The following is a 27,295-nucleotide window of genomic DNA, read 5'->3' on the forward strand; positions in this document are numbered from 1 at the left end:
CGCCGCGGGGGCGCGCGTTCTCGAGCTGCGTGCTCGCGTACGTCGCCGGGCTTCGGCTGCGTCCGTCCCGCCGCCCGCCCGTTACCGCCGCCGCCGCGCATTCCCTTCGCCGGCCGCCGCCTGAGGGGACCCGGGGCCAGGAGCCGCCGCCGGGATGCCGCGGGTGTACATCGGCCGCCTGAGCTACCAGGCCCGGGAGCGCGATGTGGAGCGCTTCTTTAAGGGCTACGGGAAGATCCTGGAGGTGGATCTGAAGAACGGGTGAGGAGGGCGGCGGAGGGGCCGGCCGGGGGGCTGACGGGGCGGCGGCGGTGGTGGCTGGGAGGCCGCGGGGACGCGAGCGCGGCGCTCGCTGGGCGCTAAGCCGCCGCCGGCCTCCTCCGCTCCGCCATGGCGGCGGCGCCTCGGGGGCGCGGGTAGGCCCGGCTCCCACTGCGCCTGCGCGGGCGGGGGTGGTGGCGGGATAATGGGGACGGCGGCCCGGGTTGGGCTGGGGCTCCGGGCGCCGGGCAGGCCTGGGTTTCCCTCGCTGCGCCTCCGAAGCGAGGCCCTGCTTCGTCTCCGGGGAGAGACGGGCCTTTCCCGCTCCGGGGCTGCTGGGAGCAGACGAGGTTTCCGGCTCCCTTCTCCGTGGTCCCCGGCCGGACGCGCCAGAGGATTCCCGGCGCGTGTTTCCCGGGACAGGAGCTCTGGCTTTTCCGTGTGCCCCACTCTTTTGGGCGGGAGAGTCTAATTTGAGTAGTGTAGTGATGATAGTTTCGAAAGTATTGTCTTGCGGCGCTAAAAGCTTTGCCCGCTCCTTTACGAGAGTAAATTAAAGCCCTAGCTCGTTGTCTTGGGGGAGTCTTTATAGAGTTTCCACGTTGTGGTTTCGGCTCTCCAGCTTGCCAGAAAATGACTGCTGTCGTAGGATTCGTTGAGTGGGTGACCGCTGGTGCAGGTGGAGACACATCTCGAAATTGCCTACTGAACGGCTTCCCCCGTATGGTCTGGGCTTGTATTCCTAATCTGCTTTGGCGAAACAGGGCTAGCGGAGGCTACCAGGTTCAGGGGAGACGGATGAGTTGTTAGGCCTGGAGAAGATACGAGCATCTTTTGCTTGGCAGCTGAGGAATTGTAGGTAGGTCTTGAACGGCGAAAAGCACCGGGACGGCATTGGAGGCACTAAGCCTTGGGTTTGTTGTCTTTGTTGCTTGCTTGTTTGTTTTGTTTGGTCTTTTGTGGTTGGTCCAATGAGACCGCTATTAACTAACATTTGAGAAGAAATACACCTTAGTATGAGTTGTGTGTGAGCCATCAGTTTTGGGACGTTCTCAAAACTGTCTGGACTTCGAATTGACACTTAGAAGAATCTCCTTGCTTCGATAAAATGTTGGCATACTGGATTCTCATAAAAGTCTTAGACAGTTTTTTATTTTGTTCGGTGAACTTATAGTTCTTACAGAACGTATCAGATGATGTAAGAGAGGATTGTTTTTTGTGGTGCTTATCTTACATGTGAGAGATTAAACTCCCGCTTCTCCCAGCCCCTGACCCTCCAAGTAAGTTGACAGAATAACTTTTGTAGTGGAAAACATGGATTTTGGAAGCCAGATAAGTCTGAGTCAAATCCTGGGCCCTCAATTTAAGTTTCTTTGAGCAAGTGACTTGGTTTCTCTGAATCTGTTTTCTCATTCACGTGGAATAGAAAGGACAGAATAATTACGAAGCTTTTGCCCTCCGCTGCACTAGTGTCATTAAGAAGCATCTTAGCCTGTTAGTGTTTGATAGCAGTATATTGATGAGGTCTATTTTCTTAGGATGTTGGTGAGAGTTTAAAAAGGTAACTCGATCAGATGTATTGCTAAAGCACCAACAGGATGCCCACAGCTGTACTGCATGAATTGAAGGAGGAGACAGAACTGTTCTGTTCCTGACTAAACTGTTATGAAGGCATGCATTTTGAATCAAGGGATGCTTGTTCTCACTTAAAACCCAGACAGTGAAATGTGGAATAGTTTACTAAAATTTATTTTCTTTTTTTATTATTTTATGTGCATTGATGTTTTGCCTGAGTGTATGTCTGTGTGAGACTGTCAGATCCCCTGGAACTAGAGTTACAGGCAGTTGTGAACTGCCATGTGGGTGCTGAAAATTGAACCCACCTCTTGGAAGAATAGCAACTTCTCTGGCCCAGAATATTTTTTTTTCTTAAATGAGTTTCAAAGTGTGGATTTACTAGGACTTGAAATGAAGATAGAGAAGTGTCCAGAAAAACATTATGTTGGGATTGCTGAAGATTTGGTTCAGTACGGACAAATTATAAGAAAAAAATCTAACTTTGCTCAAACTAGAAATTTAACACCAAAGCAGAAACAGCTATTGAGTTTTACGCCATCTATTCAAGGCGGCACATGCCTTTAGTCCTTAGCACTCTGGAGGAGGCATGGGAATCTCTGGGTTCAAAGCCAGCCTGGTCTACAAAGCGAGTCCAACACAGCCAGGGTTCTGTTAGTTAACACAGAAAACGTTGTCTGGAGGACAGGGCCAGGGGAGCAAAAAAACAGAAGAGTTTTACAGTAGGGTCTGAAGAGATGACTCTATGGTTGGGAGCACTGGCTGTTTTTCCAGAGGACCTGGGTTCAAATCTTAGCACCTGCAAGGCACCTCACAGCTGTACTCAGTCCCTGGGAATCTGACACCTTCTGGCCTCCTTGAGTACTAGGCAGGCATGTGGTGCACATATATACATGCAGGCAAAACGCCCATACATGAAAAGTAAATTTAATATAAAAAGAGTTAAAAGAAAAAAGCTTTATACTAAATTTTAAATCATGGCTAGAATTTAAAGGCTCTGAGGGAAGCACAGAACCACTCAGGAGAGTGCTTCAAAGGAGAGACAACGCTCAGAACTTTAACTGCCTGAGTCTTCTAGGAATCTGATTCTTATATTGCCAAATAATGGGTGATGTGCGTGAGACCCATCATTGTAGATCAGGGTTGAAATAAGGAATGGAAAGTCATTTCTGAGATTTAAAGACATGGGACAGACATTAATTCTGTACAGTATGACCTAGCATCGTTCAATCATTACGGAGGAAAGGGACCTCAGGGAAGAAGAAAGGTGGTAGAGATAGAGGCTGAAAGGAAGCAGGAGAGCAAGAGGCAAATGTAGCTATGGCTGTCTTTCATCTTCAGCCTGGGATGGTGGTAGATTTTCCACCAGGAAGAGTCTTTGAACACTTCTGGACTGAAACTCTTAGAAAAGATTTTGGATTAATGGGGCTTTAAAGAACTACTAGAGAGTACACATTTGTTAAGGTGAGATATTTTAGGTGTTGGCAGATGGTTGTGGGTAAAATTGAGAATTAGTTAAGGAGTAACATACTTTATACTTAGAAAATAAAGATTAAATGTCCAGGAAAGGATTTTGTGGCTTCTCTTTGGATCTTGGGAAGAAGCTGTTCAACATTACGTTGCCTGCCTCTGTTTTAAAGAACTTGGGAACAGGTGGTTCTTCTGGGGACTACAAGTGTGATGATGCAAATCTCCCTGGGGCCACATTGACCATTCCTGATTGCATTCCTACCTGCCTGATAATCCATCTGTTGCCAATGTGGACAAGAGTGGACCAGGGGGAATTCTGAGAATTTGTCAAGGAGACAAAACTACTAGTGTCTTTTTCTAGTCTGTCAGCTTTATGGTAGGTTTTGTTGACTTTGATTACATGTGGAGTGTGTAGATTTTCTTTTTATTAATAAATCACTTGTTGTAATGTGTAGACTTTTTGTTTTTATGTACAAAAAAATCTCTCTTGCCACAAACTTGTTGTAATTTCAGTCCAGGTCTTTCAATTTTTTGAGTAAAACTTACTACATCCTTAGGTCATTTACCTTCTTAATAGAAGAATAAGTTCTCAAATCATTGAGGTTTACTTTTTTTAGCTGACTAAAGTCGTAAAGTAATAGTGAGCTGTAAATGTCAGCACCTATATTTGATGTGAAGTGAAATGGTAGATGGCTAGAGTTTGATTAAACTTTAAATTGGTGGTGGTGGTTGATTGGTTGGTTTGGTTTTGGTTTTTCGAGACAGTGTCTATCCGTGTAGCCTTGGCTGTCTTGGACTCGCTTTATATAACAGGCTGGCCTCGAACTCACAGAGATCTATGCCTGCCTTTCCCTCCTGAGTTGCCAGGATTACTGGTGTGGGTGGGTGGGTGTGGGTGTGGGTTTTAATTTCCAGTATTACTGGATAGGTTTTGTTTAAAATGAAATTGGTATGGAGCCCAGGGTGTGTGAGTTTTAAAAATTTCTTTCAGTGAGTTAAGTCTTTATTGTGTTTCCTCATCCCTACCAGTAGGCCTTATTTGATGAGAGGACTTTCTCTGCCACCCCCCAGAACTACGCAGGCATTTCTCCATGGACTGAAGCTGCCTCAGGAGCTTGTTCTTTAGAGGGAGGGTGAAAGAGGTCTAGTTGAGCCAATATTCCAGGTTACAGATTTCTGGTGAGTTGAGCCACTGCCAAATGGCAGGTAAATGTTTCTATTTAAAGATGACAGAAGGCTACTCTTTCCCTTAACGAAGCCCCAGTACCCCTCTCCTTACCATAGGCTATCTGCCAGCCTTAAAAGTAGTGTTCTGCTTGAACTTGTATCTCTCAAGCATTTGAGTCTGGTTAGGAATTTGGCTCTGTGTTGACTTAATGCTTACCTACCAAGAGAATCACTTTGTTAAGGAATACTTGAACAGCTTTATACATGAAGTTAACAAAAGTTTTGTGTTGTTTTTTTTTTGTTTGTTTTGTTTTTAAGTCATGTGGTGGTGGCATATGCCTTTAATCCCAGCACTTGGGAGGCAGAGGCAGGCAGATCTCTAGACAGCCTAGAATACAGAGGTGCCCTGGACACCCTGTTTCAAAAAAGTAAAACAAGCAAGCAAAAGATTCTTTATTCATATTTTACTTTTTCTTAAATACAGTGTATTTCCTATTTTGACAGTTTAACATGTTTAACTTTTTTTAATAGAGGACGGAGGACAAAGGTCCTCCAGAGATGATTCTGTCTGCATTTGGGGCACATGGTTTGACTTTTTGTTGCATCTGCGTCTTTCACACATACATTCCTTTCTTCCTTTCACTCATTGTTTTTTTGAGACAGGATCTCCATGGCTGGCCTTGTACTCACAGGCCCACCTATCTCTGCTGTCTGAGAGCCAGGATTAAAGGCATGTGCTCCCGTGCCCAGCTATACAGGCATACATTTCTTGTCTTTTCCCTCTTCCCTCCCACCCCCCACTTCCAATGAATTTGGGTTTAGGTGGCACATTGTTTGCCTAAAAGCCTGGTCTGTCTTTGTGAATATTCTCTAACTCCAGCAACGTATGATGTATGGTGTTGTGCTAGGGGTCCAATCTCAGGCTCCATGCATGGTAGGCAAGTCACTCTACCACTGAGCTACACCTCCAACCTCTGTAATCTAACTGTAATGATTATACAGAATTGCTACGTATAAATTGTGTTTAATGTATGTAATTAAAGCTAGGTTAGAAGATACTTTTTAGTTTTCACTGTCTTATGCATATGTAGCACTGGAAAGTATTCTTTTGGTTGGTTGGTGTTTTTTTGTTTTGTTTTGTTTTGTTTTCCAAGAAGACTTGGCTGTCCTGGGCTCACTTTGTAGATGGAGTTGGTCTTGCACTCACAGAGATCTGCCTCCCTCTGCCACCCTGGGTGCTGGGATTGTGTGTACCACCATGCCCAATGGAAAATATTCTTTATGTAAAAGTTTTTACACTTTTTAAGGATTTGGGTGTAAAAATAAGAATCCATGTTTGTTTTTGTTTTTTGGGAGCCCTTGATTTCTATACCGTTAAGTTTTGTTTTGTTCAATTTTATGCTTATGGGTGTTTTCCTTACATGTATGAATGCAACATGGGTGTCTGGTACCAAAAGAAACAGTGAGAGCTCCTGGAAATGGTGTTACAGACGGTTGTGAGCCATTATGTTGTACTGGGAATTGAACCTAGGTCGTCTGGAAAAGCAGCCAGTATTAGTAACTGCTGAGCCATTTCTCCAGTCCCAAATGATATTTTTACCTCTTGTTTAAGAACTCTGTTTTCTGAATTGTCAACTAAACTTTATTACACTGTTTTAAGCACTGTGGTTTTATTTTATTTTTTTTTCCATTTATCTACCAGAGTTAAGAACTTTACAAAGCAACTTCTGACTTAGAGAATATGTACAACTAGGTAATTCAGACAATGTAAAATACTAGAAAGGAGGTGTAATAGGCATTTTGAGGCTTTTTGATGACATGCTATGGTGATCCTAATATTTAGAGGGCTGAGTCAAAGTGATTGTGTGTTCAAGGCCAGTCTGGACTACATATTGCAGCTAGACCCTGTTCCTTGTTGTCAGGGCTGGCCTCAAGCCCACTATGTAGCCAAGAGTGACCCTGATTTTCTGATATTCTTACCTCTCCCAAGTGCTGGGATTCTGTATGTGCTCCACCTTACCCATTTTATGCAGTGCTGGGATCAAACCTAGAGCTCCATGCATGCTAAGCAAACACCAACTGAGGTACATTTCCATGTTGTGTGCCACTTTTTCCGCTTTGTCACATGTACTTTCTCTTGTTATATTGAAATCTCCACTGTTGATTGCCTAAAATTCCTTGTCTAGCTGAGGTGTGCTTTACCTAGCCATCCCCCTTAGGTTGTCCCCTAATTCTGGCTGTTAACAAATAACCCTGTATTGGATGTCACATGCATGAAAGGGTTTTTTTGTTTGTTTTTTTTTTTTTTTTTTTTTTGCATTGGGTGTTTAGACATATTTCATGGAGCAAAATTCATTAGTCCCAGAGGAAACGAACACACAAAGCTCTTAATGTATGGTGGTATGTACTTTTAATCCCAGTGGGTAGAAGCAAGCAGATATCTGGGTTTCAGGACAGACAGCACCACATAATAAGACCATGTCTTAAAAACAAAAAGAACCATACCAGTTACAAGAACTCCAGCAGGGACCAAGAATACACACATCATTGCCGTCCCACCGGCATTGAGCCCTGGCAGTGGTTAACAGCTTTGCTGCCTGAAGCTGGACATGGTGTTGTCTACTGGTACGCTGGGGATCCCTTGAGCCCAGGAGTTGAAGGCCAGTCTTTCTCAGAAAGAAAGAAAAGGAAAGGGTTGGGGGTGGGGGTACCTTATCTCAAAACCACAAAGTTAGTCAGGTGTAGTGGCATGCGCTTGTAATCCCAGCACTTGGGAGGTGGAAGCAACAGAATCAGAAATACAACAAACTCATCTTTGGCTGCTCAGGGAATTTGAGGACAGCTGGGACCATGTGAGACCTCATCTTTAAAAAAAAAAAAAAAAAAAGGACGGGACCCTGGATGAAGTAATGTTCTGACATTGTTTTTGTATTTGTGTAACTATTACAGATGCAATCAATTTTATTATGTTACTTTTTCCCCCAAAACATAGGAGATTTAAACTTTTCTAAGAAATCAGTACAAGACTATACTTTAAATTATATCTAAATATTTTTACATAAATTACCTTGGCTCAAGTTCTCTTCTTGGGGGCCATACTCCTGTGAATAAACGTTACGTGGTCAAGACATTTCATTTAGTGTCTTGTTCCTCCTTTTCTCTTTGAGATGGCTCCACAAACATAGGATGTTGATTGGATAGTACATGAGGTTTGGGTTCTTGGAGATTTGGTATGCTTCTAGGTAACTTACACAGAAAATTGTATGTTGCATTCTCAGACGAGTGCTCTGCATATCTGAGAATACTGGGAGCAGTACTTATAAATGTGTGAGCTAACACTCAGCTCTAAAAACTGTAGAAAATATCGACTGCTTGCATTTGTATGTTTTTTTTTGTTTTGTTTTGTTTTGTTTTTTAATCCATTTGTGGGGTTGGGGCATGCCATGGTGTGGAAATCACAGGAAACTTGCTGGAGTCAGTTCTCTTTCTACCTTGTGGTTTCCCAGGATTCAGCTCAGGTTGTCAGGCTTGGTGACAGACACCTTTGTCTGCTGTCCCATCTCACTAGCTGTATAGTTTGTATTTCACCCGATTATATCAAAGCAGTAGTATCCCTGGTTTGTGCTAATATGGACTGAGGCATGTGACCAGCCAAGAACACAGGATGAAGTTTTGGAAGCTCTGGAAACTGCAGATCATTTTATTCACACACCAGCCGTGGCATTGCAGTAACAGTCAGGCTTCTCTCCTGTTGATTCTTTCCTGTCTGCAGAGGAATCTGGGCTCCGTGGCCTGTTTACCCTCTGGTCTTTGTAGAGTCTTCTAATAAACTGACAAACCTAAAGTGGGACAGGTTGTACTTTTTAAAATGTTGGTCTTGGATAGAGAATGGGTAGGGAGTGGTTAGCCCTCCTAGGGCTGTCATGGCTGCCTGGAGTAGGATGTGTGACGTTTTCAGTGTTTTGCCAATGCTCCAGCCTCTGATCTTAGAATATCCTTCAAGTGAAGGGACAGAGTGGGCTCTGGATTTGCATAGCTACATTTTAAGGCAAGGCCCTGGATAACTTTTCTGGGCTGAGGTGAAAGTCCCAGGCTAGAGGTGATAGCTGAAGACAGCTAATGCCAGAAGGGACTTGAGGAGAGAGGAGGACTGAGGGAGCTTTGAAAGTAGCCCAGCCAGTGGTCAAGACTCGGGACGTGTATCATGTGGTGCAGTGAAGCAATAGAACTTGAAATTTTTGTGAAAATAATGAAATGGCCAGTGGGGGAAACTATACCTCCAAGAAATAGCATGACATTGGCATCTTTAACAAAACTGAAGTGAAAAAGAATAGTCTGCCACTCGGGGCAGTTAAGAACAGCATGTAAACCCAGCCAAGGTGGTTCCCGAGGCACGAACTTTATGAACCTTAGCACCTGACAGTCCTGGTTCCTCTGCTGTTTAGAGGGGTGAAACAGCTTTGTATGGCTTTAGTGTGGATTTGGGTAGCACTGTTCATTGAGTATATCCTTGTCACTGTTCGCTGAGTAGATATTTGTTTTGGTGAGTGGGCATTGTGGACATGGTGATGTGTGTTAATTTGTGTCTCATGAGATGTGTTCTGAATTGATAATAATGAGTTCTGTAAACTTGTTTTTAGTTTGTGGTTTGAGCTTCATGAGACTTTTTAAGTGTCAGAAGGTTGAAAGAGACACAGGTGTAATTGCAGGCCCCAGCCGCCTCAAACTCTCCTAAGAAAAAGCAAAATCTTTACTTTAAAAGAACTATTTAGTTGTGATAGGGAGGTTAGAGTTAGTATAGTTTGGTCCATAAACTAAATGGTTTGTGGTGTTTTCTAGTTGTCCCATTTCCTAAACTAAGAATAAGGCAAGAGCCCAGTAAAGCAGTTTAGCAGACTCAGCTCCATAACAATGTAGTTTCAAGGCTGGCTGTGGACTAGCCTTTAATCTGCATGCTCAGGAGGCAGAGGCAGAGGCAGGTGAATCTCTGCAATCAAGGCCAGTTCTGCAGACTTTAGGACAGCCAGGGCTACACAATCCCAGGGCCTTGCACCACCGAGCCGAACCACTAGGAGCGTGCTGAGTTTGTTTTTTATAAACAGTTTAGGGTGATGGAAGTGACTTGGTAGATAGTCTCAACAATTACAAAGTAATACTTAAAAAGTACTTATTCTGGAGTAAGTTTTCTTTTTTATAATGATTGTTCCAATTTTTTTTTAAGCCTCCGTATGTGAATATTCCCTCAGAGATGGTCTGGTATCTGCAGTGGGGTTTAAGACCCCGGGCTTAGGTTGAAAATTTAACTCAGTGGTGGAGTACCTGCCTAGCGAGCCTTAAGGCTGTGGGTTCGGTTTCCAGCTAAAAATCAAAACAAACCTGGAGACTTGACCATTATCATTAGGTTTTTTTTTTTGTTTTTTTTTTTCCATCAATTGGTTTACTTCATGTTAGTCATTTTTTTCATTGCTATGACTGAATACCTGAGCAAATGAACTTAATAGAATAAAGGCGTGTTTTGGCTTGCCATTTTAAAGGTTTTGGTCATGCTCAGCTGGTTTCTCTATGGACCTTTGTTAAGGAGAATGTCTTGTCAACTGGAGTCTGTGGTGGTGAAGACCGCTCACCTTGTGATGATCAAAAGGCAGGCAGAGAAACCAGAAAGGGCCTGTAAATCTCCCCCAAAACACTGTGACCTGTGTCCTCCAAATTATGGCACACCCACAAAAGTTTACACTATTTCCTAATAATTCCATCACATTATAAGCTCACTGGTAGATTAATCCATTGAGATCAGAGCCCTTGAACTGTTGAAAATTTTATAGTTATTTTTTCTTTCCACTAGTGGCTTAGTAAAAAATAAATATTTGCAACTTAGTAGTATTTACATGCTCCAGTTACAGGATTGGTGTCTCTACCTTTACTGTGCTTGTAGCTGTGGGCAGCATGTGGGCATTTGTCTTTTTATGCCTGTATCCCTGGAGCCCCTGTTTTCTCAGGTTCTCTTGTTAAGGAATCCTTCCCATTGAGTCTGATGGGCTGTGGGCTAAGGTGTGGGCTCTAGGTCAGGTTCTGAGTTTGAGGAATCTTGCATCTGGCCAGAGACCCAGCGGTGGCAGCTCCCAGTCTTAACTACTCTGTTTTGGAGATGACCATAGACCTCAGAGTTGGGAAGACTAAGTAATGTATACTTCCTGTAATGCTGGACACATAGCAAGACAGAAAGATAGGAGTTGTAGTGGGTGGAATAGCTTGGATTGAATCACAGCTAAGTCAGATCTCAGCTGGGTATCATCCATTGCTTTGGAAGTCTGTAAACCTAGTATTTGACTTCTGGCCCATTTTTTTTTCTCTTAATATTCATCTATAAATACAAATATTTTGGTCCCAATCACCATTCATTTACAGAACTAATTAAATGTATCCTTAAGTATTATCATTGGTGATCACTGATATCACCACAATTAGGTCCAAGTATCTTTATACTGATAAAATTTTTGCTGAGCCTTAGAAGCAAAGACAGAAACTACAGGGGTTGATGCGGGACCTCCAGAATGGAGATTGCACAGAATAATCTTATTTTTCCTCTATTCTTCTAGTCTGTTATGTTCTGAACCCACACATGTTTTCGGAAGGACCAGATGGCTGACACTGGCTAATGGGAACCAAAAGACAAGAGTGAAAGTAACCTGGTTGTCTCATGCCCCAGCTTAGAGTGCTTCACCCTACCCTGAGACCAGTGTCCTTTTTCTCTGGAGACTTCACCCTGCTGTATCAAAAACTGCTACCACCTGGCTTTTCTGAGGTTAGATTATGGTTAAGTCAAGCAGCAGTGCTTATTAAATAGAAAAGATTCTATTCGGGACTGTGGGAGAACAGGAGAAGCCATCTGCCTTTCAAAGGCTTGGGGATCTGAGGCTTAAAGCTGGGATTCCAGAGTCTGGAGCCTGGGTTCACCTCCAGCTCCTCCCTGTAGAAGCTCCCTGACTGAAAAAGCTACCTAGCCTCTCCAAGCCTTAGTTATCTCATTGTGAGTGAAAAGTAATAATTCACTTTTTACATTTACTGTGGGCAACAAAGGAAATATTATAGACAATAAAAAATATTTCTTTACTATGAGCCGAATGCTGTGCTAAATACCCAACAGATGCTAGCCTTTGTTACATGAAAGCCCTCATAACTAAGTAGCAAGATAAGCACAAACAAAAGAGACAAGGCTTGAAAAGAAAAGCATAGCCTTGTAGGACATAAAACTGACGGAAGTGCTAGAGAAATGGCTGGGTGAACATCAGGCACTCAAGGCGCTGAGGCTTCCTGAAAGAGATGCTTCTCAGCCGCAAGAGAGCTGAAAGGATTTGGCTTGTGTAGCCAAGGTGTTTAGAAGGACATAAAGATGTTAGGAGGCTTAGACTTCTAAGCAAGAGAGTAATTTAGCTGCTGGCTTTCCTCACTACAGTATAAAGAAAAGTCGCTTGAGTGAAAATAGCTGTAGTCTGGAATGTGATCAGACAGAAACAGTCCCAAGGACCCAGCACAAAGAGAAAATTCTTGAACTTGACAATAGATGCAGTAGATAACCAGAGGAGAGTAGTCAGAAATGATTGCAAGGTTTTGGGGAGTGAATAAGGTGAGGGGCTCTGGAGGAGAGCGATCATGAGGTAGGTCTTCTTCTTTGAAGGTGGGGGAAGATCAAGTGCAGACTGAGCTGTGGCCAACCGTCTGCAGACCAGGAATCCACACCAGCTCTAATCAGAGAGCTCTTGGTGTGCGGGACTGCCAGTTTGCCGACGTGAAAGAGCCCCAGGCTGGGTAATGGTGAGCCCTGAAGTCGCACCCCAGCTCTGCTACTGAGTGAGCACGGGTAAGTCTTCCACCTTCTCTGGGTGGCCTTGATGGCCCTCCCTCCTCTGAGACTAAAGAAAGGGAGGGCAGAAAGCCAAGAGCAGCCTCCTTCCTGTCTCAGAATAGGAAAGGGTCTCAGGAACCTGCTCCTGGAGCAGCAGCTTGCCACTGTGGGTTTGAAAACTCCCTCAGTCACTGCAGAAGTTCGCTCACACCCATGACCACTGATGCTGAGCAATAAATGTGACACTCGTTAATGTGCTGTGAGGGCCTGGCTGCTGGTGCCCTGGAATGCTGCAGACCTATGGAATTGGGCAGTTACACTGTTCTCATTCACAAGCTTCTCACAAGTTGGCCTCACCTGAGCACGAGAGTTGGCTGTTCTACAGCCAACTGTTCTACAGGTTTCTGTGCGCTTGATGCAGCTAGCAAGAATTACTCTTTACTGTCCTGTCATGTGCCCTTTTCACCTCTGAAGACCCAAGTTGGTTGAAGCGTAGGATCTACTGAGTGCGTTGAAAGCTGTTTGATTCCTGTTCACTGAATACCATTTCTTTCAGGGCAGATTTAAGGGCTCTGCCCTCAAAATACAGTGCTACTGGCTCTAGATTGAGGGTTCAAGCCACCCTGTGGGTTTACTTCAACAGATGAAAATTTTTCCTTGGCTACAGCAACATCCCTAATCCTGACCAGCCATGGAGAGGTTCGGTTCTTACAAGGAAAATGAGTGAATGTGGGAATGGCTCACCACATTGGGAAAGCAAAACTCACATCCTGCTGATGGTTGGCTGAGGACTGTCATGTCCACATACAAAGAAAAGCATGTGGCACAGTTTTAGGACAAAGGTGAGCAGAGATCCACTGTGGAAACGGGCACATTTTCCTATTGAGAGACCGTCCGAGGCATGCTCCTCGGTAAGCAGCGTTGGTGGGTGTCCACAGTTACGCATGGAGGCTTGCTTTCCCTGCTCTTCGTATCCACTCCCCGGCAGCACCCTCTCACCTGCTCAGTTAGCCAATTGAGTAGCTAGCTCATCTCCAAGCCAGCCATGCTTATCATTTTTCCCTAGGCCTGTTCTTAGTCTCCTTGATGAAGGAGGGTGTTCGGAAGACAGGCAGCCCTAAGCCATTGTGAAGAGGATGAGATAAGCAGCATCCTCTTTGATAAGGCATAAAGGACAAGGCAGACCTGGTGGTGCTCAGGACCTTTGATATTTATAAGTACTGGGGTCAGTGTGAACTTGGGGAGTAACTCTTTTGCAAGAAATGCAATTAGCATTTCTAAAATGGACATCTGAAGGGGCTTTGGATTGAAAACATGTCATTCCGGTTGTGCTTTTTCAGTTTGACCAATAACCTGAGCAGTAGATGAGCTGTGCATGAGGAAGACTAGAGCATTGCACAGAGTTAAGAATGGACCAAAGATCTGAGCCGCCATAGGCGCCATGTGGCTTTGCTTTATTGCTGTCCAGGTACCCACTGGACTTGTTTCAGAGTCAGAAAGCTCACTTTTTTAAAGGAGAAAGTGATCCTGGCTCTCTCTTTCCCCACTCACTCTTTTGACTGTATTTGTCAGGATATACCAAGACCAGAGGAAAACACTTTGGGAAGAGACAGTAGAAGAAACATTGAAGAAATGGGTTTTTGTTTGTGAGTGAGTGCTTACACATAGCAGAAGGGAAGCATGGAATACTGCCTCCCTCAGAGGTATGAGTTTTTAGTCTCTGCTACATAGGGCCTGCACTTAAGTTCCTCCTCCCCAGTTCCCTCACACTCATCATTCCCATGCTAGAATCTCCTAACAATTCTCTTAATACAGCAGCAGCAGGTATATAGGTAAAATCAGAGAAATGTGTATGTCCAAGCTGTGTTTTGTGAGGCTTACAGGTCTCACCAGGTGCCATGTCATGTGATAAAGTCACATGCATGTTTCAGATCCACCCTACCTGGACAGAAAATTTCCAAAGAGCTTTGTTGTTGGTTTGTTTTTTGAGAATAGGTCAGTTTCGTGTCATTTGCTGTAAAGTACAAAGGGGATAGTGTTCAAGTTAATATTTAAATTTAAAAATACATTAGCCATCCAGTGGTAGCATAATCTTTTATCCCAGCACTTGGAAAGCAGAGCAGGGGGATCTCTTGAGTTCAAGGCCAGCCTGATTTACAGAGTGGGAGCTAGGACTACACAGAGAAAGTGTGTGTGTATGTGTGTGCGCGCACATGTGCGCGCACATGCGTGTGTGTTGGGGGGTGACCAACACAAAAACAAAACCATTTATTAAAGAAGAGGGGTGCAGGTTGGTTTTTAAGAATCACTGATACCAAGAAAGATTTGCTTTTTGAAGATGAGAAAATTCAGCTGAGGAACTGCTAAGATGTTTAAAACTAATTTGGGGCCCACAGATATCTTAGACAATAAAACTTTAAATTTATCCCTGACCTCTGATGCTATCTCTCTTAGACTACACCTGCCCAATTTTGAAAGTTTTAAATTATTTATCCTTATGCCAAAGGAGTGCAGATTTTAACATTTATCATACTTTTAGGTTGGGACAAACTTTAGTTGTAATAGTATGCCCTCTTACATGACAATTAAGCACCAGAAAACAACAACAACAAAAAAAAACCACATTAAATATGCAGTTGGCAGCCAACCTAGGGCTTACTCACCATCTAAGAAGATGTGAGTCAGGGCTCTGCACTACAGCCCTGATGAGAGTTCTTTAATTTTGTGCCTCAGTTTCTCATTTGTGAAACAGTTACTGGTGCTTGGCTCTTGAGTGCTATAAATATTAAATAAAGTCACATTGTTTAAAATAAGAGCCTGTTTAATGAATAATACTAGATGACATTTTTATCACTGTTACCCAGGCTGCTGCCTATTCAGAGCTAGTTCTCTGGGCCTGCTTGCAGAAAGCAAAGCTGAGTAGAGAGCGTTTCAGTAGAAACACCTAACCCAGTGTCTGATCCATCTCCAGAACAGGAATTCCCCAGCATTTCTGCTTTTTTCTGTGGTATTATTGTGGTTTCAATTCTGTTCAGCATGCCAAGGGCAGAGAAAAGTGATAATCCGGTGCCTGGTTTGATCTTTAATCCGAACTTTGCCGTTAACATGCTCTAGATGGATTTTTAAGCATTTCACAGAGGAGTCACTGACGTTTTCCTGTGAAATAAATTGGACCTTAAGTCAGCTCTTTTAACTTAGTCAAATAATGGCTACTAAATGACCCCCTGGGGAGTTTTTAGAAGGAAATATTAGGAAAGATTACAGGAGCCATTTTCTTCTGGCATCACAAATTGCTTCATCTTGCTTCAGCCTCAGTTGTAGAGACTACTGGCCTTCTTGACTGTGCTTCTCCTGAACAGGCTGTCATGGCTTTCTCTGAAAGGTCACGGGGGAGCTGCATCATGTGTAGTCTAAGCTGAAACCTCACTGAGCCCACTGCAGCTGGGCTTCCTGCCTCAGTTGCCCTGCAAAGTTTAGTCTTGATTTTGTGATTCTGTGATTTGTGGTTATAAACCTTAACTGTGTGGGGAATTTTTTTTTTCTTGTAATGTATTTGTCTTTAGGAGTTGGTACTGTTGTGACCTCACACTAAGTCATTTCTCATCATTGCTACTGAGCCAATGGGTACCACTTAGAGAGAAAGCCATCTCCTCGGGCCCGTGGCAAGTGTTCTCTTGCCCATCCTTCTTGTGCTTGGTGTCTACTTCTCACCTGGTGCCAAGGGCAGCGATGCTGTGAGCAGAGCAGGTCCAGGACTGGTCTGCACAGTTACAGAAAGAACCAACCACACTTTGTTCTTTTTGGTATTTTTATGATCTCTCTAAATAGATCTAAACAAAGCCAAAGTAAAGTAATGTTGGGATTGTTTTGTTTTGTCTTTTTAATCTGCTTTAAAAAACAAAAAACTACCTTGCCAAGTCTGGTGGCTCATGCCTTTAATCCCAGCACTGGAGGCAGGTGGATCTCTATGAGTCCAAGGCCAACCAGGGCTATATAGTGAGACCTTGTCTCAAAAAACAAAGCAAAATAATAATAATAATCTCTGTTAAATGATCACCTCCCTGGTAACTCATTTTACCTAGGAAGGGAAAAGGCAGCAACAGTGTAGTATCCATTCAGGTTTTTTAGTGACTGAGGCAGATTTAAACATAGTGGGTGGTTAGGAAGGCTTTATTTTATTTGCCTTGACAAATGGAACAGCATGCTTGCTCAAGACCATTCTTAAGCTGCTCCTAATTCCACCCTGTGGAAGCCTGTTTAAAAGACTCCATAGAGCTACATGGGCAGGTATTCTGAAAACACTTCCTGTTAAGTAACTAGGTGTGTCTCTTTTGTTGTGTTTTTTGTTGTTTTTTGTTTTGTTTTTAATGGTGCATCTTAAAGACTGAATGCCACTCAGACATTTCAGCACTAAAATAATAATAATAATAACTAAAACAAAAGGAGGGCCACCAAGATAGCTCAGTGGGAATAGGCACTTTCTGCCAAGGCTGACCACCTGAGTTCAACCTTGGGACCCACATGGTAGAAGAGGAGAACCAACTCCCACAAGTTGTCCTCTGAGTTTCACACAGGAGACATGATGTTCACGTACAAAAAAAAAATTTTTTTAAGTGGTTTAAAAAAATGAGCTCTCCTCAACCAGTATCACCTTGAGATGCTTGTTTGGAAAGAACTCTTTAGTAAAGCTGAATTTTGGCAATTCTGAAATCTCACTTGACATGTTTACCTAGTACATTACAAATTCAAGAAGCTGAACTGGGTTGAGTGGGAAGTTCAAAGCCAGCCAGGGTTCCAGTGTGAACCTCTGCCTAACTACCATCCCTGCAAAAAAATACTCGTGAGGATTTTTTGCCGCTGTTGTCCCTGGCAAGTGTTATGGCGAGTGTCCGGTGTCAGTGCGTTTAAGCACAGAGGAACACCATTTGCCTGTGTGTACAGGCTTGTATGAGTCTAAAGAATTGGCTTGCAACTCCTTTGTGGTGTGGCAGGTTCCGAAGGATGATTATGGTTTTAAAATACAGAAAGTGCTCACAAAGCAGGCCTTTCATAGACCAAACGTTCATTCAGGGGAGTTTAACCTTGCTTATAAGTATTTTACAGATTCTGCACTTTGCTTAACAAACTAGTCTGTAGCAGGCATTAAAAGGATTTGGGGGTGGAAAGGGTTTCCCCCACATGCATCGAACCACTATATCTCTGCTCGGAAATACCTAGTAATACAATACAAAGAAGCTTGTACAGTTGTGTGTAGATCACGCCAGCCTATTCAGACATCATGGGAATGAACTTGGAATCCCACGGGGAAATAAATAGCTCCCGATGTTGTTTTGCTAGTAATTTCTAGAATAGTTAATTCATTTGTGACTAATTTGTTTAGGTAGGAAAATAGGAACTTTGGGAAAAAAATCTTTTGACAAAAGAGACTTAAGATATTGTGACTTAGCTGCTTTACTTTGAACATGATTTACCAGTTAATAAAACAGTACATCAGTGGAGGCCCAGCTGCACCTAGGACACCACTTGTAAAGCTGCAAGAGGGTGAAACGGCACAGATTGAGTCCCGTGAAGTTGAGAGTTTTGATTCCTTAAACCAAGCAGCCCTTGGAAGAATTTGCTGCTGCTTCCTGCTAAACATTACACAGCCATCCGACTCCTGCAGTTGCCTGTTGGCACAAAACAAGGAGGTTTGGGCTACAGAAAAGAGAAAGTTGGCCCTTAGTTTGCAACCCCCAGCCTGTGCTAAGCATGAACCTCGTTGATTTCTGACACGTTAGTGAAGCTGCATGCCAGTGGTGCCAACCAGGTTTTGTTTGCTCTCTTGTAGGTATGGTTTTGTGGAGTTTGATGATCTGCGTGATGCAGATGATGCTGTTTATGAACTGAATGGCAAAGACCTCTGTGGTGAGCGAGTCATTGTTGAGCATGCCCGAGGCCCACGTCGGGATGGCAGTTACGGCTCTGGACGCAGTAAGCATTTGAAGGATATATATCAGTAATATATGCCTTTGTTTAAAATGCTAATTTTTATGTTTTATTTAAAGGTAATGATATTTAGGCTATTTCTGTGAGATTATATCGTTTAAAATACGGAAGTACAAATAAATTTTAATTCTCGATGGCATGAATTTAATAGTTTATCATGATTAATGATGTTTTTGTTTTCCTCTGTAATGCAATTAGACATATATTTAACAGAGACCTCAATTTTAATTAAAAGTCTTTGAGGCTAAGATGACTGTTCCATTTGCTGACCTTGGTTACCTTTTCATGGGTGGCCCTTGGATGACCAAAGATAGGAAGCCATGCAGTGCCCACAGTCATACTCCATTAGACCTGGGTGGTGAGGATCTCTTAGATACAGATGAGGTTAACTGAAAAGGTGCCTACATTTTTTTTTAATAAAGTCTTTTTTTTTTTTTTTTTAAGATTTATTTATTTTATGTATACACCTGCCAGAAAGGGAATCAGTTCATATTATAGATGGTTGTGAGCCACCATGTGGTTGCTGGGAATTGAACTCATGACCTTTGGAAGAGCAGACAGTGCTCTTAACCACTGAGCCATCTCTCCAGCCCTCCATTTTTTTTTTCTTCATATAAAATATTCACAAATTTTAATCACCATGGGGAATAATAGTGACTGATTTAATAATTTTGCTTTTCCTAAATTGTTAAAATTGTCATTCCTTAATTTACACATACTAATTTAAAATACAAATATTAATTGGTGAATGTGTGCTCCTATAACTTACTGAATTTTCTTGTTTAAACTTTAGAATTAAAGGTGAGGCTATAGTGAAAATACATAGGCTGTTGTTTGGAGAGGAGGGATTAAGTTACATATTGTAAGAGTGCTGTGTCATTACTTCTAACACTATATAATCTTGTCTGTTTGGACCTAAAGGTGGATATGGTTATCGAAGAAGTGGTCGAGATAAATATGGTCCTCCTACTCGAACAGAATACAGGCTTATTGTGGAGAATTTGTCAAGTCGGTGCAGCTGGCAAGACCTAAAGGTTTGAGCCTTCTTAACTTTCTCAGCTAAGGCTGGGCATGGGTGAGAGTAGGAAACAGGTATATTTATGAGACATTCACCATGTAAGGACTTACATACTTGAAAACTACCAGAGCATTAGCCAGTTCTCCGGACAAAGTTCCTACAGGGAGTGCAGGAGACATTAAAACTTCACTCATGCTTTACATATGTGGAGGCCAGCTGCTCCCAGAAATTGTTTGTATTAGATGGAATTTTCCACTTCGCCATATTTCTGTAAACCTGAGCTGGAACGTTACAGACTTTGAGCTTCCAGTGTCCTTCCACACAGTGGGTCTGTCTAGCCTGTGTTCTGTTATAAGATTTGTTCCTCCCCCCCCTCATTGTCTCAAGACAGGGTTTCTCTGTGTAGCCTTGGCTGTCCTGGGCTCACTTTGTAGACCAGGCTGGCCTTGAACTCAAAGAGATCTTGCCTGCCTCTGCCTCCCAGCGTGCTGGGATTACAGGCTGCACCATTGAGCCTGGCTAAGATTTGTTTCTCAGTCAGGTAGTAGTGATGTGCACAGTTGAGATGGGAAGATCATTAATTTGAGGCCAGCTAGGGCTACATGGTAAGTTTCAGAGGTGAAACCTTGTCTCAAAAATGTAGCTCAATTTTAAACTGTTTTATTTGAGGTGTTTAGGCCTCTGCCTCCCTTCCAATCTCTCAGCCCTACATAGGAGAGAAAAGGTTATTAAGGAAAGGGGCCGAAGACCCTTTTATTTCTCCTGGCGTTTATGGTCAATGAGTTCTTTTAGGGCTACACCAATCTCCATCAACAGAAAATGCAGCCAGCAATCTCCTCCAAGCCTCTGCACCCAGAGCATTTCTCTCTGTCTGTCTGCTTCAAACTGCCACTTGCCACACTTTTTCTCTCTGGTCTCTCATGTTTATATCCTCAGAGCCCTAGACCATGCCCCTCTTTGTGCTGTACAAGGCAGGCCCTTACCAGCTGGCAATGACCACACCCCACATGTGACAGTTATCAGCTGTGGGCAAACTAAAGCCCAACTAAAATCCCACACTTGGAATTAAAACAAAAACATATTTACATAACATAACTGAGTTTTTAAAGAAACTTGTATTACACCAGAAAGGGGTTGGGAGTGTCCCATCTTTCAAAACATTTTTATTATGGGTTAGTGGTGTACATCTTTAATCCCAACACTTGGGAGGCAGAGGCAAGCAGAGCTCTAAGTTGGAGGCCAGACTGAGCTACATAATGAGTTTCAGGCCAGCCATGACTACATAGTGAGATCTTGCTCAGAAAAGGAAGGAAGGAAAGAAAATTTTATTCTGAAAGAGTTTTTGTGTCAAAAAGTCTAAGACCTGGAATATGTGCGGATGGGGAGGACTGGACAGATGAAGAGCTTTCCAAAGGATCCAGACTCAGTTCCCAACACCCATGTGGCAGCTCATAACTGTCTATAACTCCAGTTGCAGGGGAACTGACATACTCGCACAAACATGCATGCAGGCAAAACACCAATGCACATTAAATAATAATAATAAAAGACCCAGGGTTGGGTTGGGCTGTAGCTTGGTGGTGGGCATGGGCACTTACCAGGCTAGCAAGCATAAGGCTCTGGACTGAAACAGCACCACAAGAATAAAGAAGATATATTCTTTCTCGTGCTGCTGTGGCCATCCAGGATGCTTTAGTTTGCTTCTTGAAAACAGTATTGGTAATCTTGATAGGGAAGAAAACTTGCTGAGTAGTGCCTTGAGCCTATGGTCTTTGAACAAATGAAGGACATGTTCTGTTTATTTTTATTTTTAAAATTGTTTTATTATGTATACAATGTTCTGCCTGAGTGTACACCTGCACGCCAGAAGAGGGCACAAGATCTCATTATAGATGGTTGTGAGTCACCATGTGGGTGCTGGGAATTGAACTCAGGACCTCTGGAAGCGCAGCCAGTGCTCTTAACCTCTGAGCCACCTCTTCAGCCTGTTCTGTTTCTTTTTTAAACCAAAATTAATGAGTTGAGAAAAGTAGTTAACGACAAATCTTTTACATTCATGTTTTCTTTTTTGTTTGTTTTTCAAAAACAAGTGTCTATCTGTAGATTTAGCTGTCTTGGAACTCACTCTGTAGACCAGGCTAGCCTTAAACTCAGAGATCTTTCTGCCTCTGCCTCCTCGGTGCTGGGATTAAAGACACTGCCTGGCCATTTTATCCTAAAGGATCTTTTTCAGATTTGCTCCCAACAACGTTGAGATTAACAAAAGTGAGGTACAGAAAAGCTTATGGTATGTGCCACCTTATATCCCAGAACTTGGGAGTCAGAGGCTGAGGCAGACAGATTTCCATGAGTTGATAACAGCCTGGCATAAAAGGCTGGAGAGATGGGACTAGAGAGATGTCTTAGCAATTATAAACCTATACTGGGGGCTGGAAGGATAATTTAGCAGTTAAAAATGCTTGTTCTTCTTCCAGAAAATCTAAATTCAGTTCCCAGCACTCCAGTCTGGAGGCTTACTACCACCGATAACTTCCGTTCTAGGGACTGAACAGCTTCCATGGGCAGCTATAAACACATGTACATTCCCACTGACAGAACACACGTGTACACATAATTAAAGATGAAAATATAGGGCTGGAGTTCAGAGCACTGGCTACTCTCAGGACAGGTTCAGTTCTAGCATCCACATGGCTGCTCACAGCCACCTGTGACTCGCTTCCGTGGCATCCAGTGCTCCCCTCTGGCCTCTGCTGGCACCACATGCGTATGGTGCCCCGGCATAGATGAGGGCAAAACACTCAACACACAGAAAAGAAAAGGGAAACCAGCTCTTCTGGCATGTGGCTACGTGGAGTATCGAAGGTATTGGTGTTTTCTTTGGTCATGTTAGCAAAGTCCTTAGTTGGCTTTGCTTCTGTGCCTGGGCAGTTTCACTCTTAGGAAAATGAGGATAATGGATACTGAAGATTTGGTTTCTCTGCCGCATACTCCCTACCATTTGTTTGACTTTAGCAAGTCCCTTACCTCTGTTCCTCAGCTATAAAATGGAGTTTTAATGTAATTTTATTTAAAATAAGTTTCTTTTTGCACTAGAAATTGAACCTTGCACATGTTGAGCAGTAGACCTCAGAACTATATACCCAGCCCTCTTTCCCTTTTTGTGCAGGGCACGAAGAATGTTTAGACAGGGTCTCGCTGTGTAGAACAGGCTGGCCTTGAGCTCATTAGACATCCCTTGCCTCTGCCTTCTGAGTGCTGGGATTAAAGGCCTACATCACTGTTCTTAAATGTTCTTTTCTTTTTCTTGAAGTTAACTCTTAAGTTGCTTACGCTGGCCTTGAACTCTTTAGTTTATGCAGGCCTGGAATTGACTCTCCTGAGTAGCTAGAATCACAGGCCTGCATCACCAGGCCGTGTTAGAATTATTAACAAATTTTTATTTTAAAAGTCTAATGGGGGTCCTGGAGAGATGGCTCAGAGGTTAAGAGCATTGGCTGTTCTTAAAGATCCTGAGTTCAATTCCCAGGAACTACGGGGTGGCTCACAACCATCTATAATGAGATCTGGTGCCCTCTTCTTGCCTCCAGTCACACATGTAGGCAGAATGCTATATAAATAATAATTAAATCTTAAAAAAAAAAAAAAAAAAAGTCTAAAGGGACTTAGGTGTAAAAAAATACTAGCCATAGCCAGATGTTGGTGACACACACCTTTAATCCCAGCACTCACGGAGGCAGAGGCAGGTAGAGATCTGTGAGTTTGAAGCCAGCCTGGTCTACAGAGCAAGTTCTAGGACAGCCAAGGCTACACAGGGAAACTCTTGTGTTGAAAAATAAAAAATGTATCTTACATACTAATGCTGGGAAGTAGCCCAGGCCTTATATCTCTTATCCAGATTCATTCTTATCACTTAGCAAACTTCCCTTTGTTCCCCATCAAGTCTGGTTCTGCTCTTTGACCAGACCATACTGACTCCTGAGAGAGAATGGGGACAGAGGTCTGTGGCTGTGAAAGGGACATGGATTGTTTTTTGCCTCTTGCACCAGAGCTACTTGCCTTCTGTACTTCAACTTGTATTTTTTTCTTTAGGATTACATGCGTCAGGCCGGAGAAGTGACGTATGCAGATGCTCACAAGGGACGCAAAAACGAAGGGGTGATTGAATTTGTGTCTTACTCTGATATGAAAAGAGCTTTGGAGAAGTTGGATGGAACCGAAGTCAACGGCAGAAAAATCAGATTAGTTGAAGACAAGCCAGGTTCTAGACGGCGCCGGTCTTACTCCAGAAGCCGCAGTCACTCAAGGTACTCTTGACATAGTGTGAGTCAGGGCACGCTACAGTGATACAGGACACACTAGTCAGCGTGTACAGCCCACTCCTGTTCTCTTTTGTTAGCTTCTCATAGCATGATTCCATGTGCTTCAGTAACTCAGAACTTTGAACCGAACAGTTTATTTGTGAAACCCTGACCTCTTTGATCACAAATACAAATAGAAGTAAAGTCCTTTTTTCGAGACAGGACTCAGTGGCCTCTCACCTTTCTTCTGGAGAGCTGAGTCATAAACTGGGCTGGAAGCAGGTGTGGCCAAGGGCACCTGTGCTTACTCTTCCTGATGAGCAGCTTAACACTAACCCTGAGTAGAAGCCGGGTGGTGGTGGCGCACGCCTTTAGTCCCTGTGCTCGGGAGGCAGAGGCAGGTGGATCTCTGAGTTCTAGGACAGCCAGGGCTATACAGAGAAACCCTGTCTCAAAAAACCAGAAAAAAGGAAAAGGCAGGAGGAATAGAGACCACCAGTAAGGACCCCCACAGAGGCAGAATTCATAAAGCTAGAGGTGCTGGAGAAACAGGGCTATGTCTTTCTAGCAGAAAGACCTTTCATAAAGACCTGAGGTGAGGATGAGTGTTGGTAGAGACACTGCAACTTTACACACATTTGTGTTGAGTTTTTTCACAGTTTAGATATTCAAATTGCATGCTGTGTGGTACCTGCTTATTTCCTGTGAACTCAAGGCTAGGGCTTACAACATCAGGTGCCATATTTCAGCAAGACTATATAGCATTACTAGTGCTCTGTACCTAACTCCTGTCACAGCGTAAGTAGCATCTGTATGAGTGTTAACTGTGCTGAGGAGTGTCCAGAAGGAACAGTGGTGATCCTTCGGTGTCTTGGGATGAGGGGGAGGGTCTTAGTACTCAGGTGGATTCCTACAGCTATCCTCAGAAGCCCTGAGTCTTCAGTCTCCGGGCTTTTTGTCTCTGTTTGCTTTTCATGTGAAAGCACTTTACTGCTTCCTCATACCTTTCCTTGTGGTCACTTTCAAATCTAAAAGTTGAAAGACCCGTTTGTGGGTGTGTTTGCCGGACTATTCTGCCTTGTTTCTTTCCTTTGTATTACATACTATAAGTTTTTGGGGTTGTTTTCTGAGACAGTTTCTGTGTAGCCTTGGCTGTCCTAGACTCGATTTGTAGACCAGGCTGGCCTCAAACTAACAGCAATCCACCTGCCTCTGCCTTCCCAAGTGCTGGGATCACAGGCATGTGCCACCATGCCCAGCTTACATGCTGTATGTTTACGTTGCATGTGAAAAGACATAATAAGTCATAGCACTAACCTAAATGTCCCCAAAATAATACATAATTGTGTCTTCACCAAATATCTACGCCATATTCATATTTAACTGATTGCTCCATGGTTGTCTTTTTGCTGGATTGTTTCCTAGCCAGGATCCAGCTCGGTCATGTAGCAGAAGGTTGTCTGTGACTCTAGTGCTGGGGTTACAAGCATGCACCACTATGCCCAACTGGAACAGATGTTTTTTGATGAAAGGAATGTCTTTGTTGACTCCAGACAGTCTTTTACATAGTTAAAATTTTGTGTGTGGGGGTGTTTTTCCTGGATGTATATCTGTATTGTATGTATACCTGGTACCTGCCAAGGCTAGAAGAGGCCTTGGTATCAGATTCCCTGGGGCTGGAGTTACACACAGCTGTGAGCTACCATGTTGTTGCTGGGAATTTGACCCAGGTCCTCTGCAAGAACAAGTGATATTAACCACTGAGCAAATCTCTAGCTCCTTGTGTGCATTTTTTTTTTCTAACCAGTGTGTGGTTGTACACACCTTTAATCCCAGGACTCAAGAGGTAGAAGCAGGAGGATTTCTGTGAGTTCAGGCTAGCCTGGTCTACCTAGCAAGTTCTAGGCCACGCATGGTTAATGAGACCTTGTCTCAAAAAAGTTAGATGTTTCTCTCTCTCTCTCCATAGGTCTCGCTCTCGAAGCAGACATTCCCGGAAGAGCAGAAGCCGAAGTGGCAGCAGCAAAAGCAGCCATTCAAAGAGCCGCTCCCGATCCAGGTGAGCCTGCGGCCTCCCAGACTCGTCCTCCCGGTGCTGGAGTTGAGGGTCCAAAAAGCTGTCCTTACCCTTCTTCCACAAATATTGTGTCCCACATACCCTGTGCCTCTTCATTTCCTCACTTGCAGAGTGTCCAGTCACCTGTCACTCACCCAGCACCTGTGTCTTTCAGGTCAGGTTCCCACTCCCGCAGCAAGAGCCGCAGCCGCAGTCAGAGCCAGAGTCGCAGCCGCAGCAAAAAGGAGAAAAGCCGGAGCCCCAGCAAAGACAACAAGAGCCGCAGCCGCAGCCTGGACAAGAGCCGAAGTAAGAGTAAAGACCACGCAGAAGACAAGCTCCAGAACAACGACAGCGCTGGCAAAGGCAAGAGCCGTAGCCCCAGCCGTCGTGACAGTAAAAGTCGGAGCAGGAGCCAGGAGAGGAGAGCAGAGGGGGAGAAGCGAAGGAGCGTGAGCAGAAGTCACAGCCAGGAGAAGAACCTGCTCAAGAGCCGGAGCCGAAGCCGGAGCAAAGGGGGCAGTCGGAGCCGGAGCCGCAGCAAAAGCAAGGACAAGCGGAAGGGCAGGAAGAGAAGCAGGGAAGAAAGTCGAAGTCGGAGCCGCAGCAAGAGTGAACGCAGCCGGAAACATAGCAGCAAGCGCGACAGCAAGGTCAGCAGCAGCAGCAAGAAAAAGAAGGAGGACACCGACCATTCCCGGTCACCGTCCCGCTCAGTATCAAAGGAGCGCGAACATGCCAAGGCAGAGTCTGGCCAGAGGGAAAGCCGGGCTGAAAATGAGAGTGTCGGCCCCAATCCAGAGCCTCGGGCCAGGTCAAGATCCACTTCCAAATCCAAACCTAGTCTCCCGGCAGAGTCGCGCTCCAGGTCAAAGTCGGCTTCAAAAACACGCTCTCGGTCCAAGTCTCCATCCAGGTCTGCTTCCAGGTCGCCCTCCCGGTCTAGATCCAGGTCCCACTCAAGGTCCTAACTGGCTATGCCACACTGGAACTGCCGAGAAGTCTTTTGTACATGTTGGTAGCCGTAGCACAAGAGTGAAGTAGAACACCGTCACTGCTGTACCTTTAACTCCCCTATGGTGTGTCTCCAGTTGTTCAATCTCAGTGCTTCCTCGGTACCGCCTTCCGGCGCCAGGCCTTCCCGCTCCACTGAAAAGCAGTTCCTCAATCCTCCCTTTACTCACAGTAGGACATCCAGACACCTTGGCTTTCAGGCCTGGCCACGGCTAAAGGGAGCTCGGCACCGGACGGCTTCTCAGGCTGGAATGATGGCATAGGTAGGTGTGGTGAGTTCAACCGTTTTGCCCTTGAATCGATGCCCTTTGATGTGTGCCACGTAGTGAAAGTGCAAGTCTTCAGTCTCCCACCACTTTGGTTTCCTATTTCTGGACTTAACAACGTTGTGAATAGCACAGTCAAGAGAAATTGATACCTGCATAGCCCATAGGAAGTAAACTGTAGAGCTCCATATTCTGGTATTGTGATTATATTGTTTTATATTAAAAAAAAAAAAAAGAAAAGAATTTTTTTTAATTTTATTTTTCCCCGTCTTGCAAAGTATAGTGACCCCTGTTTCCATTAAATTTGAATAAAGACTATTTTTGCTTGACAAAATTTTACCG

The 27,295-nt window shown here is 44.0% G+C and overlaps 1 protein-coding gene across 2 annotated transcripts; it reads left to right on the plus strand.

Annotated features, from left to right (window-relative positions):
• Window positions 1-27,295, plus strand: Srsf4 (serine and arginine rich splicing factor 4). 2 transcript variants are annotated; one of them, XM_055610759.1, is made up of 6 exons: window positions 1-261; window positions 18,144-18,286; window positions 19,223-19,335; window positions 23,409-23,623; window positions 25,587-25,676; window positions 25,849-27,295. In XM_055610759.1, exons 1-6 carry the CDS (start codon window positions 155-157, stop codon window positions 26,642-26,644), a joined length of 1,464 nt encoding a protein of 487 aa, XP_055466734.1. In that variant the 5' UTR covers window positions 1-154; the 3' UTR covers window positions 26,645-27,295. The 2 variants fall into 2 exon arrangements, with proteins under 2 accessions (XP_055466734.1, XP_055466735.1); XM_055610760.1 differs by lacking the exon at window positions 1-261 and adding an exon at window positions 13,982-14,019 and having other exon boundaries at window positions 25,849-27,294.

This window comes from Psammomys obesus, unplaced genomic scaffold (assembly GCF_907164565.1).
Source record: "Psammomys obesus unplaced genomic scaffold, mPsaObe1.curated_primary_1811, whole genome shotgun sequence".
Classification (NCBI taxonomy): Eukaryota; Metazoa; Chordata; class Mammalia; order Rodentia; family Muridae; genus Psammomys; species Psammomys obesus.

What these genes read in the sequence shown, in the direction of transcription:
- Srsf4 (XM_055610759.1), top strand. Translation starts at nt 155, where the DNA reads ATGCCGCGGGTGTACATCGGCCGCCTGAGCTACCAGGCCCGGGAGCGC. An exon ending in AGAAGCCGCAGTCACTCAAG is followed by an intron (nt 23,624 to 25,586) that starts GTACTCTTGACA and finishes CTCTCTCCATAG; the next exon opens with GTCTCGCTCTCGAAGCAGAC. An exon ending in AAGAGCCGCTCCCGATCCAG is followed by an intron (nt 25,677 to 25,848) that starts GTGAGCCTGCGG and finishes TGTGTCTTTCAG; the next exon opens with GTCAGGTTCCCACTCCCGCA.